The sequence below is a fragment of the Dendropsophus ebraccatus genome, chromosome 5 (assembly GCF_027789765.1).
Source record: "Dendropsophus ebraccatus isolate aDenEbr1 chromosome 5, aDenEbr1.pat, whole genome shotgun sequence".
Classification (NCBI taxonomy): Eukaryota; Metazoa; Chordata; class Amphibia; order Anura; family Hylidae; genus Dendropsophus; species Dendropsophus ebraccatus.
The window spans coordinates 101659146-101671627 of record NC_091458.1 but is presented as its reverse complement, the minus strand read 5'-3'; the positions used below and the strand labels follow the sequence as shown (position 1 = coordinate 101671627).

Sequence of the window (12482 nt, the reverse complement as noted above, 5' to 3'; positions counted from 1 at the left end):
GGGTGTTAATATCATGCTAAGAACAGTGACCTGACACTTGGACATTGTCACTTCTCAGTTAACAACCCCTTTAAGTTTCTACGAGTCAAATGTTTGTAAGAACTAAAGACATAAAACATGTCAATTTTTTTTTTTTTTTTAAACATAGCAATCAGAGTACATTTAAAAGGAAAAAAAAAAATAGAATTCTTTGTTATACGGTAGAAAAAAAATTAAATTGTACCTTCTATTCCCATGGCCCAATTTTCCATCTTCTGCCTCCCCCCATGAATACACCTCTCCCTCAGAAGAGAGAGCAAGACAGTGCTTTCCACCAGAGTTCACAGCCACCTTTTTCACAAAAACGTGTTGAATGGATTCCAGCAGAGTGGGTGTAGACACAGATTCAGTGCCGCCAATGCCCAGCCTGCCACCAGCCCCGTACCCTGTAGCATACAACTGAAAAAAACATTACAATTAAAAATCAACATTTTAATTCTTATCACATCAGAGGAAAAGCAATCACCAACTCTGTTACCTTCCCATCAGCTGTGACAGCAAATAGGGTTTGCTCTCCCCCAATCAATTGTACAGGTCTGAGTGTGGCCAGTGCCTCACATGGTGTTGGGACCTTGACTTTTGCCCCTTCAATACCGCCAAGTTGCCCTCTGTGATTATGACCCCAGCCATAGATGGTTCCACTGCCACCGGCCGACAAAGTCCAGTCATCAGGTCGTCTACCAAAGATAAATAGTTTTATAATAGAGGCCATTACGCAGAATTATGTACATTAAAAAATATGATAAAACCAACCTATTCATCCACTGGACAAGCTGCTCATCCTGTTCCCTCCTGAAAATGTCATGGCTCTCATGAACAGTGTTCATATTCTCATTATCTGCCATCAATTCACGGATCTTCTTGGCAACCTTCACAAAAAAACAAAAATGATTTGATGAGGTTAATGATTTGAGACAAATTATATCCATCTTGATAAAACTCTGTACCCTAAAAATGCTAAAATTAGTGTACCTCGTCTAAGAACAATCGAGGAAGTGGTGTTCTCTTGTCTAGTGCAACAGCAACTCTTGAAGCCATGCAGTATCTCCTGAACCATGCCCACTTGTGAGTCTCTGCACAGCATGGAAGAGTATCTAACTCAAGATCACAAGCAAGGGCCACCAAAACCTGCAAGACACAAAAGGAAATGATACAACCAACATCATTTCATAAATTTCCTATGTTCATGTAAGACCCTATAGCCCATAATTGACAAAAAAAACTATTGCAAAAACGTAGTGTGAACCAAGCCTAATCTACAAGGTATATGCCTCCCTGTTCATGAATTTTAACAAAAAAATATACCGTTATATTATTAGTATTAAAAATATATGGTCCATGTACAGCTAACCCCGCCTTTTCCAAGAGAGCCAAAACCACAGATCAGAGCAATAAAGGCACAGCACCCAACAACCAGTGATCATAGTGTTGAGCGGCATCCAACTTCTGCAGCCACGGGAAGTCAAATGCAGAACAGGAACAGTTCCTCCTCTTTGCTCAAAACTACTCGGAAGGGGTCTTAGGACTCCCACCACACATTTCTGCCAATTTTAGGAAAATTTTAAATTTAAGTGACAAAAAACAATCCTTTTCAACTTTTTATGAAAGTATATTACCTTGAAGAATGGGCTGTGAAGTAGCTGTTTCCCACCTCTTACAACTGGATCTTCATATTCAAATTGTCTTTGTAAGGCTTCAGGTAGGCCCTTCACCAGGGCTGCTAAAGCACTGCCTGTAAAACTCTGAAGAAAAAAAACAACTTAGGTTAGCACATCTACTACTAGATAACGGAAAAAAAAATCTCTTAAAAATGTCTTTCTTGTAGTCTTTGTCGGGGAACAAGTTACCATACGTATAAACTGCTTTATAAGATATGAGGATAAAAGGGTGCAATGATTTAAAGGGGTATTTCACCCCCAGGCCTTGTCTCTAGGGGTTTGGTTTTGAAAAAGTGTTTACTAATACCCCTGATCCACTATAGGGTTTTTTTGTGGGTAAAGTGGGGGCTCATTCTTTTAATGGCACATTGGTGGGCAAGGCGAGTGAAAAAGTTAACAGACAGCGAGACTGATTTGTTTGTATAAAAATAGGGTCTGGATGGTGGCAATCTAGGGATAACAGTTGCAGAAATTGGTCTGGAGCTACCAATGCCTACTACTGACACTAAGCTAAAAGCGATTAGCCAGTGGACGGGTATAGAATGCTGGGAGGTGCTAACTACTTTCTTTATTCTTAGGGTTATCCTCCTAGTGGAAGTAGCCTATACCCATGGTACCTGTGTCCCCCAATAAAACACCCAAGAAATATGCTGCTAGATACAATTAGATATGGGCCTTTACCATATTGGACTATTTCTCAGATCAAACAGTGTAAACATATGGCTATGCACGTGTAATGCAACTATATAGGTTTTAGTATTTGCTTAGTTTAGCCAATAAATTGTAGCTTACCACTGCACGAGCTTCAGCATCTCCATCTCCAAGTAACCTATTGATGTTAATAGATTGTCCAAACTCTGTAGTAAGAAGTTTCCTCAGCCTCTGCAAAGCCCACATCCTGTGCCCTGCCGCTACAATGTGCACAAAATATTAGTTATAATACACCAGCAACAAAATAAATTGTAACAGTAAGTAAGATTTCAGTACACACCAAGAGCACTAAGCTGAGCACAGGCTGCAAGGGAAGCAGCCAGACGAGGAACTATTCCACGATTGGAGGCAAAATTCAGACGAAAATCCAGAAGACAGGTGACTAAATCCATAGATGGGCAGGATAAGATGCATCGATCTGATAGAAGGTCTTTTGGACCTAGAAGAAAAATGTACATAAATGTGAGGTTTCTTGAACGCCAATAGTTTCATTCTTATATAGTCTAAAAACATAACAAAAGTGACAAATTACCAATATTGAAGATACGGATTAGGGAAGGGGAACCTACGGACCTCTAGCTCTAACTATTATGTCCATCATGCCTGGATAAACAAATCCAAAGCTTTGGCTGTTCAAGCATTGTAGTTTCGCAACAGCCAGAGGGTTTCAGGCAAGAGAGGAAGCTGGATAGGATGGACACATCGCATCCAGCTTCCCAAAACAAGTAAAAGGTCCTAGGTTTAGACACAGGACAGAAGTTTAAAGTCCTGCAAGATTTTCCATGATGTCAGAGTTATGTCACTGATGTAGCAAAGCAGTGTGTATATATGTGTATGTGTATATATTATGTGCAGCAGTCTACGTGCCAATGACGTACATGCTAAGAAGAATGTGTGTGTGTGTGTGTGTGTGTACAGTATGTTATTACTAAAACATACATGACACAAAGATTAGTGCAGGGCAGATATTACAGAGCAATATGGTGGAATAAAATGACATCAAATTCTACACTTTTTGCAAGAGACATTCTTAAGAAAAATATATGGAGTCCAATTCCTGCAGCAAGGAGATGGCAGCTTAGCTCAGTGTATCTCTGATTGTTCTAGCAATTGGTAGGGGTCCTAGTACCAAGAACCTAACCGATCAAAACTACTGACACATATCTGACAGGTTTTTGACGTGATAGAAACACTTTAAAGCAAGTTTTTCAAAAGTGTAATGGACTTGCAGAAATGTAGTCATGTGGAACAGACCTAACTTAGACCACTAAATGTAATGCAGAGACTATTACGCCCTGCTTATGTTTGTCCTCCTATATCTATAGGCCCAACTCCTGACTTCTGGCCCAGTCTGTTTGTTCTTGTTCCTTCTGTAAGGTCATAGTTGTCTTACCAGCAGCAGGCATGATAGGATAAACCGTGAAACGCCAGCCCCAACCATTAACTGATCCATCACTAATAAATTTCCACTTCAGTTCATCTCCAGGAATTCTCAGTTCACTAGACCAGTCAGACCATTCTCGGCCTATCAAATAAAGATTAAGGGGAAATTAGTTACTTCATTGATGATGAGGGTTACTGGACTATTCCCTCTTATTACTCAGGACCCTGTCACGCAAAGACAATGGTCCTTATTCACTAACAATGTGTCAATTTTAAGCCGTTATGCTTTCGGTTGAGTGTTTTTTTCCTGTCAAACTCTTTAATGTGGCATACGCCTAATCTAAATCTAGGTGGTTTGTCACAGAACAAAACTAAAACCCGACCATCCTGCCACACTACAAGTGTTTTTTAGAATAGAAAACCCATCAAAAAATTACAGTTTTCTTAATAAATCTATCAGTTGTGGAAAGTTTTAAAAGGACTTGGCGGGCTTTTGGGGAAAAAATTACATGTTCTTCAGGTTTTTTCTTTTGTTGCCTTTTGTCACACCTTTAGTAAACGTGTCAGAACACTAAACCGATAGGGAAAATAGACAAAAGCCCAACAATTTGCTGCTGGGAACACCTTTGCAAATCAGCCCCAAAGGCCTTCATTTACTAACGTGTTTCAGTCATCAAATTGACATTCTCTGGTTTTCCCCGTTGATTTGTTGTTTCACCACATTTACTATTATGGGTAGTGTGCAAGCTCAACCCTACAAAATGACAGAAAAAGAAATAAATTATAGGAGAAAACACTTCGAGTGCACTACCTGGCTCTTGCACCACTGTAACTAGAAAAATTGAAATGTAGTATAGGTAGGCTCGGCAAAAGTTTTTCTTGTAGAATTTATTAAAAACTTTGATAGTATATAGATATGGAGATGTATGCAATTTGCATCTTTTACTAAATTTTAATACTATATGGTTTGACATTTCATACTTTTTATAGGACAAATGTCCATATCTATATACGATCAAAGAAAAAACTTCCAGAGAGCCAACCTTTAGTACATTAAAAAAAAAAAAAAAGTTTTTTGTGGTTTAAAACCGAAAAGCAGGCGAGTTTTTTAAAACCCTCTATAACCGACATATTACACAGTCAGTCACTTTGTTCGCTGTTTTGTTATTCTAAAATATCAGCCACTTCTAGAGTGTCGGGATTGATCAGATTTTAGTTTTGTCATGAGAAAAAAATGTGAAAGTGGAACATCTAGAAAAACTGAAATTCATGCAAAACAAAAGTGCATGTACAGCTAAACAGGACATTTAGGACACTGAAATCAAAATCATGCAAGCGTGGAATAACTTTGGGAAGAGTGATTATGCAAAACATTATCTGGATACAACACATGTATAAAAATCAGACATGCTATAATGCTTACAAATATAGGTGCAAAACAGTCCAGGCATTGGTTTCCATAGAAAGATGACTAAACATAGCACAGCAGTCATATTCAACAACCATCTAAATTCACTAAAAGTCACTAAATTCTAAGATTCCTGAAACTTGGTAGAATACACTCAGGGCAGCGTGTACTTCATAAACTGACAATCTATGCCCACCGAATGCATGTAAAGAAAAGGCCAATCCTTGTAAGCTGACAGCAGTGGCAGAGATAACAGCTTTAGGGCCAAATGTTAGAATCTTTTACAGTAAAATAGTTCATACTAATAACTTTCAGGATTTTAAATGGTTTTACATTTAAAGTGTGGAAATAAAATAAGAATCCCTTATAAATAACAAAAAAGCTAGCAATTTCATATTTTATTTACTGTACCGGCTTATTTAGTTAGGGTTTAGTTAGAGTTATTTTAGTTATATTAGAAAATATTCTTAAAATTGGTATTAAAGCAAAACAATAAAAGTTTAACTTTGTTAATATATGGATATTGGCCCACATTTATCAATTTTCCTGATAGAATAGCCCCCTGGTTTTGTCTAAAGCAACCAATCACAGCTCAGCTTTCATATCTTAACCAGCACTGGTAAAATGAAAACAGAGCTGCGATTGTTTTTAGGCTGATTGATAAATCTGAGCCGTGGAATATATATTATTGAATACATTTTATTTGCAATTTTCTAGCATTTTATTTGCCAACTGGTGTAATATAAAACCTGGCCTTCTGCTCTTATTTGATTTTAGAAGTTAATCCCCTTAAGTGTCACGGCCATTAGAAAAAGAAAAAGGAAAAAAAAAAAAAAAAAAACACACAACTTTTGACAGGTCTCAGAGACATGAAACGTTTGGATCAGCTAGGGCCTGAGTGTTCAGACCCCCGCTGATCTCTAGATATAGGCGGGGGAAGAACATTGCTGATCACTTTTCTACCAGATACACTGCAATCTTCACCTCAATGCCAAAGACAGGCCCTAAAGACTTATAATGGAGCTCACCTTGTGCAGTGGTGTGGAGATTGCAGTATGCCAGGGAGTAAAGCACTTGGCTGCGTGCTTCTCCCACCTGTATCTGGTGCCCTTGACAGGTCTCTGCAAGATGTCAGATATTTTTTCATCTACCGATAGGAGCAAGCTATCTGCATGTTCTTTCCATGTCACATCCTTATCTTTAATAGGACATGGAATAAGGTTACCGATACAGATTATTAACTCAATATAGTTTTCATAGCCACAGACATTTGCTGTGCAAGTTCTCAGCTGGAAATGACAGTTTAAGGAGAGGATGTTGGAAACGTCTATTATTTTAAGTGCTATAGGAAAGTATTATTAATACTCATGAGCATTAGTACATTTTGGCCAGGTGAGAAACACCGGCCACCCGAATAATTACGAGAAAAATAAGTGTCAGACAAGGACACCGCTTCCTATTAGATTCACTACCCCAGGAGCTCAGCTCCCCAATTAGTTTAAAGGATGGGTTCACACTGCAGTCCGTTAAACGTATCCATTTTTAAATAGTTACTTTTAAACATAAAAAAACAGGGTCAACCATGTTTTTGTGTACGCTTAAAAAAAGGGGGTTTTGTTCTGTTTTATATGGGTTTTTTTTAATAATGGAATAATGGAAGTCAATGGAAAAACAGATCCAAACTGATGAACCCTGCCTAACACACTTCTAAACATCTGATAAGAGTTGGTAAACACATTTCACCAGATATATATTGGTGTGGATCCCTGGCACCTGCACCAGTCAGCTGTTTGGTTAGAACCACATTGCTTGCATACACCGTAAAGAGAGACGCAGGCAGCACTGTATATTGTGCTAGATTACTGCTGCTTAGCTCCCATGCACTTCAGTGGGAGTTGCAGTAATAAGGCTCAGAAATTACACTATGAACAGAGCCACGTGCTTCTGACTCCAATCAATGTGTCCAGCCAAGCACAGGAGCCGATTAGCTGGAGTGCCATATGCCAGCACCCCACTGATCACTTTTTGATGGCTAACTCTAAAGACAGGCCAGAAAAGACTTAATGTCTATTGCCTATCCTAATGCTGGGTTTACACGGAGCGATAATTCGCCCAATCGTACGATTAACGATTCCTAAGTAACGTTTTTTCTTTTATAACGATCAGCGCTTAGATGGAACAATATATCGTACAGAAAATTTGTTTTCCGATCGTTTTGCGATCGCTTAAGCCTATCTCGCACATAGGAAAAATCAGTGAACGACTGTTTACACGGCACGATCGTTGAATTTTTTTGCGAACGACGATTTAAGAACCTGTTAAAAGATCAAAATGAACAATTTCTCGCTCGTCGTTCGATCGCTCGCTGCGTTTACACGTACGATTATCGTTCGAATTCGATCGTTATCGTGCATATAATCGTTCCATGTAAACCCAGCATCAGGGTCCATTTACACAGACAGATTATCTGCCCACGATTTGAAGCCAAACCCAGTAATGGATATGAAAAGAGGAGAAATCTCAGGCTTTCTTTTATGACCTGATCTCTGTTTATAGTCTGTTCCTGGCTTTAGCTTTAAATCTTTGGCAGATAATCTGTCAGATAACCTTTCTGTGTAAATGGACCTTATCTCCCCCCCCCCTCCAAAGGTTATAATGTAAATGGACTCTTAGGACAGACCATAAATGTCAGATTGCTGAGGTTCAACAATATCAGAAAAGGCTCTATTAGAGGGAGTGACTATCAGACTAACAAGCCATTTCCCTGTGTAAGAGGCTAGAAAATGCTTGCTTATCAGTTAGACCTACATCTTAAAATAAAAAAGTTCTCCCTATGTAATACAGGATGTGCAGTGGATGAATGACAAATGTAGAGGGCCGCACAAACAATCCAGTGATCATTTATGCAGCTCTGCAAACACAACGGTCTTGTAATCCTTAAATAAGCAACAATCTAGGAGACTCTTATCCCCTATTACACGGGGCCACTGAGAGGAGCAAACAAGTGCTGTCAGCTCGTTTTCTCCTTGTTCCCACTCGCTGCTGCCGTTGCTGTTACGCGTGGTGGCAGTGGGCGGGGGGGCTTGAGCGTGAGGAGCTGCGGGGGAACTCCTCGCGATCAGCTGTCTGGACGATAATCGGTTCGTGTAATAATCATAGATAATGATCTGATATTGATGGGTTATCCTAAGGGAAGGCCATCAGCATAAGTGCCCAGGAAAACTACTGGTTTATACCCTTTTATGTCTTCACTAACCAAAAACTGTTTTGTTTTTAGTCAACTCAACCCACTTTTCCTAAGCACAAGTAGTCTAGACAGCACATGCATCAAGATATGGAATTTTACGGAGAACAGAATGAGGAACACTACTACAGGCCGGAGTACTGGTACTGTCACTTCTAGGCTCAAAGTAAATATTCAAACAAATAAAAAAATAAACAAGTATACCAGTGCATATGAAAATAGTGAAATGTTTTATGGACACTTGGCACATCACCTGATCGGACTGAAACTATCCTGTTGGCCCCATCCATTATGGTAAGTGGGTCATGTCGCCGCTCTGTAGAACACTGGCGGTCAAATTCTACTCTAAGGCCCTCAGCACCTAAACAACCATAAAGAGAGTAATGTGGTTTTAACACAATTGGTCATACAGTTACATAGATTATGTATGAGCAAATAATAATGCTCTGAACTAAATGAAAAAATAGATATACAAAAAACAATTGACAGTACAAACACAAAAAGAATAAAAAGAAAACCATATAACTAAAAAAAAATTAAATGGTATAAAAATACATTAATTTAAGTTTAAAAAATAATGTCGGAAAAAAAGTGTTTGCACTGTAGTTTACTACTATGATTTCCAACCTATATGCTGAAAAAATATAAGCAGACAATGAGGAGAGGAATATTTACTGGGAAAATGGTTTTAAGATATAAAATCAAATTTACATTACTTTTCATGAGAGATTACTTTCCAAATTTAAACGTATAGGCAAACAAACACATTCTACTGTACAATCATCTAATTTAGTAACCATCATATTCTTGGAGATGGAAAGCCTAGGCCCATGGTTGGCATTAACTTATGGATTAAGCCTCAAAAATTGGATGACCGTCTACCGCTTGTCATTTTAGTAACATTTCTAAGCATATCCAGTAGTGCCAATCTAGTTGACAGGATATGTAAAGCAACTCTCCCAACATCTTTTCAAGGTGGGTTTCCCTTAAAACACGACAAGGAGACGCTTACTTTAAGACTACCAATTGGAGTGAATGTATGCCAAGCCAGGGATTTCTCCAATAGAGGACATTACCTTTCTGTAACTGCTGTCTTCTAATGGGAAACCTCTTCGGAGAGAGATTTCTGGCTTAGTGTGCATTGGTAATAATGCTTTTAGACTCCCCAGTAGAAGGGAGACACTGACTTCAAGAGAAAACCAGCTTAAAAAAGGTGGTTTGAGTTGCTTTGCATATTCTTAGACAGGCACTCTTTACATGGCTGCATGAACAAACTCTAGACCGTTTGTGGGGCTGTTCACTTGAATCACTGTTGTATAGCAATTATATCATTCCCAGCTATTGGCAGGCAAATATGCGTTCTCTCTTCTGTTGGCAGATGACTAGGTTTTTACCCACTCGGCTAATGTCTACCTCATGTAAAAAGATCTTTAGGCCAAAAAGAAAAAAAAAAGTTCTTGAAATTGAGAAGATTTCCTTCCTCCACAGCAGGTGAAAAAAGACTAAGAAATACTGTATAAAAAGCAGTCTGTCTATGTCTCTCCATCGTATTAAAATAAGAATCAGCACTAACCACTGTACCTTTAAAGCTGCATAAAAGTTTTTCTATTCTTCTCTAAACTACATCCAAAAATAAAAACATGAAGTCTTATTGTTCCAATAATTAAAGCAATTCCTTATCTTAGTGTCTGGTAACAGTGTGAGTCCTTTCATCTGCACAGATGTTTCCCTTGGAGAGAGATAATAGTTAAAAAGGACCTATCTTTTTGAGGCGGAAAAATGAACAAGAGGTGACAGATGAAATTCTAGGCCTTTTTTCTCAATACATAAAAGTGTTACAGGGAAACTGGCCTTACTTTCATTCTGAGAGAGATTAAAATCTGGCGAGGTCCTTGTCAATGGAAAAAACGTGAAGGGGGGGGGGCGGCTTCTGAATGGTAAAATAGGGCCTTGCACTGTGAACTGGCCAGGATTCAGAGTAAACAAATCAACTCTCCTGTTTTACCAATTTGTTGAGTTGCTGGTCCATCAAATACAGAGGGGAAAAAGATTTGTCTCGATGCGCCAAAAGATAAATCACAAATCCGGTGAATTAATCCCAATAGGCAGTAAATAAGCACCACACAAAATAGAACGTTTCCCTCACTTCCTGCCAACAGCCTTTACCTTTTACAGAATGTATGTTTCAATGTATTATGCAGGTAGAGGTTCGGCCACACACTGCTAAAAGGTATGAAGGGGTTGTCCCATAAAAACTGGATGCCAAGGAGATCTGACTGTAAAGGGACTGGGGTCAGACTTGTAGGTTGCTTGTGGCCAATTAAAGATCTTAAGGTAGCCATATACATAGAACCGCTACAGCCAACTCTTCCTATTTTTCCCCCACACACATGAATATATCTTCTGAGCTGGGGTGACTACTTTGGTGATAGCATGGCTGACACCCCACTCCCCACATGACATCTGTCCGGTGGGATGCGGGGTAGCCTTTTTCAACATTATCAATTGTATAAAACTACAGTGGAAGTAAGAATGGCAGCAACAAAGAAGCCACAGACCATCTTAAAGTGAGAAATAAAAACAGAATGTGTTATAAGGGTTCTTTTTCCCATGCAGCAGGGTGGCTTAAAGGGGTACTCCAGAGGGAAAATGTTTTTTTATTTATTTTTTTAAACAATTGATATCAAAGTTACAGAGATTTGTAAATTAATTCTATTTAAAAAATCTCACATTTTTCAGTACTTCTGCTGTATGTCACACAGGAAGTCATGTATTCTTTCCAGTCTGACAAGGTGCTCTCTGCTATCTAGAGCAGGAGAGGTTTCCTATGGGGTTTTGTTACATGCTCTGGACAGTTCCTGACATGGACAAAAGTGACAGGAGAGAGCACTGTGTCAGACTGGAAAGAATACACCACTTCCTGCGGCTAATAAGTGCTGGAAGACTTGAGTTGTTTTTTTCAAATAGAATTTACAAATCTGCATACCCTAGACACCAGTTGAGTAGAGTACCCCATTAATAGAACTGGGGACCTGGGCTTAAGTTCAAATGGGACAACAACTGCATGGAGTTTGTGTCCTGCTTAATGTACTGAAAAGTTAATTTAATCCCTGAATGGAGATAGTGAGGGATGGCAATTCCAGGGAAATGGGTGCGGAATAGTATAGATAGATATACACAACCCAAAAGCAGAAGGAGGGGGGATGCATTCAGATTCCAGAGACCTAGTTTGGAGGATTCTGGAACACTCTCTAAGTGACACGCTGCTCAGCACCAAGGGCAAATTACATAGCCATATGTACATTCCAGATTTGAGGGGTCCCAGAACAATCGCAGCCTGAGAAGTGAGGCGCTTTATAATGTCATTGCTTTATTAGCTTCAGGTGACCAAACACAACCAGTACTTTAATCTACTGCACGGAAAATCCATTGCTATAGCAACAGTGACTTTATGTGCGCACGGTGCACAGCTATCAGTCTAATTTTTCCAAGTTTCTATTAACTTTTCTTCCATAACTCGTTGTGGTTATCGTTCTTGTTTCGCCACTTTGCTTAATGGTAAGGTGAATGTAGAATTAAGGTGCATGCTTTCTGGGATGTTTTGTACCTACAGTTTGGCACTGCATCTCTAATATGCAAGTAATGCAGTTAAAAATCTTACAAATTGGGATAACCACTATAATTTTGCTAATGTTATATAAAAAGTACCTTTGGCCATAAAAACAAGAAATTATAGCCCATACAAGGAGACAATTACTTCAATAAATATTACAGAAGACTTTTAAACTGTTTCCATTTAACATTATTACACGTTTCCTGTACTTTTATACCTAGAGGTATTTTATTTCCACTTAATGGCCAACGAGTTGAAATAATTTTACAGCACTAAAGCCAATAAAGGCGTTTGATGCATTCTTGTCATTTTATAAATTGCTGGGTCAGAGTGTGACAATTTCACAGTAGCCGAAAGATGATGTGAACTACTTTGTTGTTGTTGAGTTCTAGAGAAGTCTATTTGTAATATGATTTTTTTCTTATG

The 12482-nt window shown here is 38.8% G+C and overlaps 1 protein-coding gene across 6 annotated transcripts in view; it reads right to left on the bottom strand.

Moving 5' to 3' along the window:
* Positions 1-12482, bottom strand: part of HERC2 (HECT and RLD domain containing E3 ubiquitin protein ligase 2) — a 132425-nt gene that overhangs the window by 23572 nt on the left and 96371 nt on the right. For 5 of the 6 annotated variants that reach the window (XM_069970840.1, XM_069970844.1, XM_069970842.1 and 2 more), the window contains exons 71-79: positions 8697-8804; positions 3802-3933; positions 2689-2847; positions 2490-2608; positions 1656-1781; positions 1012-1167; positions 793-908; positions 518-716; positions 224-438 (exon numbers count right to left, since the gene is read on the bottom strand). In XM_069970840.1, the coding sequence (XP_069826941.1) occupies positions 224-438; positions 518-716; positions 793-908; positions 1012-1167; positions 1656-1781; positions 2490-2608; positions 2689-2847; positions 3802-3933; positions 8697-8804 (1330 nt within the window). The remainder of the gene's footprint in view (positions 1-223; positions 439-517; positions 717-792; positions 909-1011; positions 1168-1655; positions 1782-2489; positions 2609-2688; positions 2848-3801; positions 3934-8696; positions 8805-12482) is intronic. The other variant, XM_069970846.1, reaches the window with a different exon arrangement.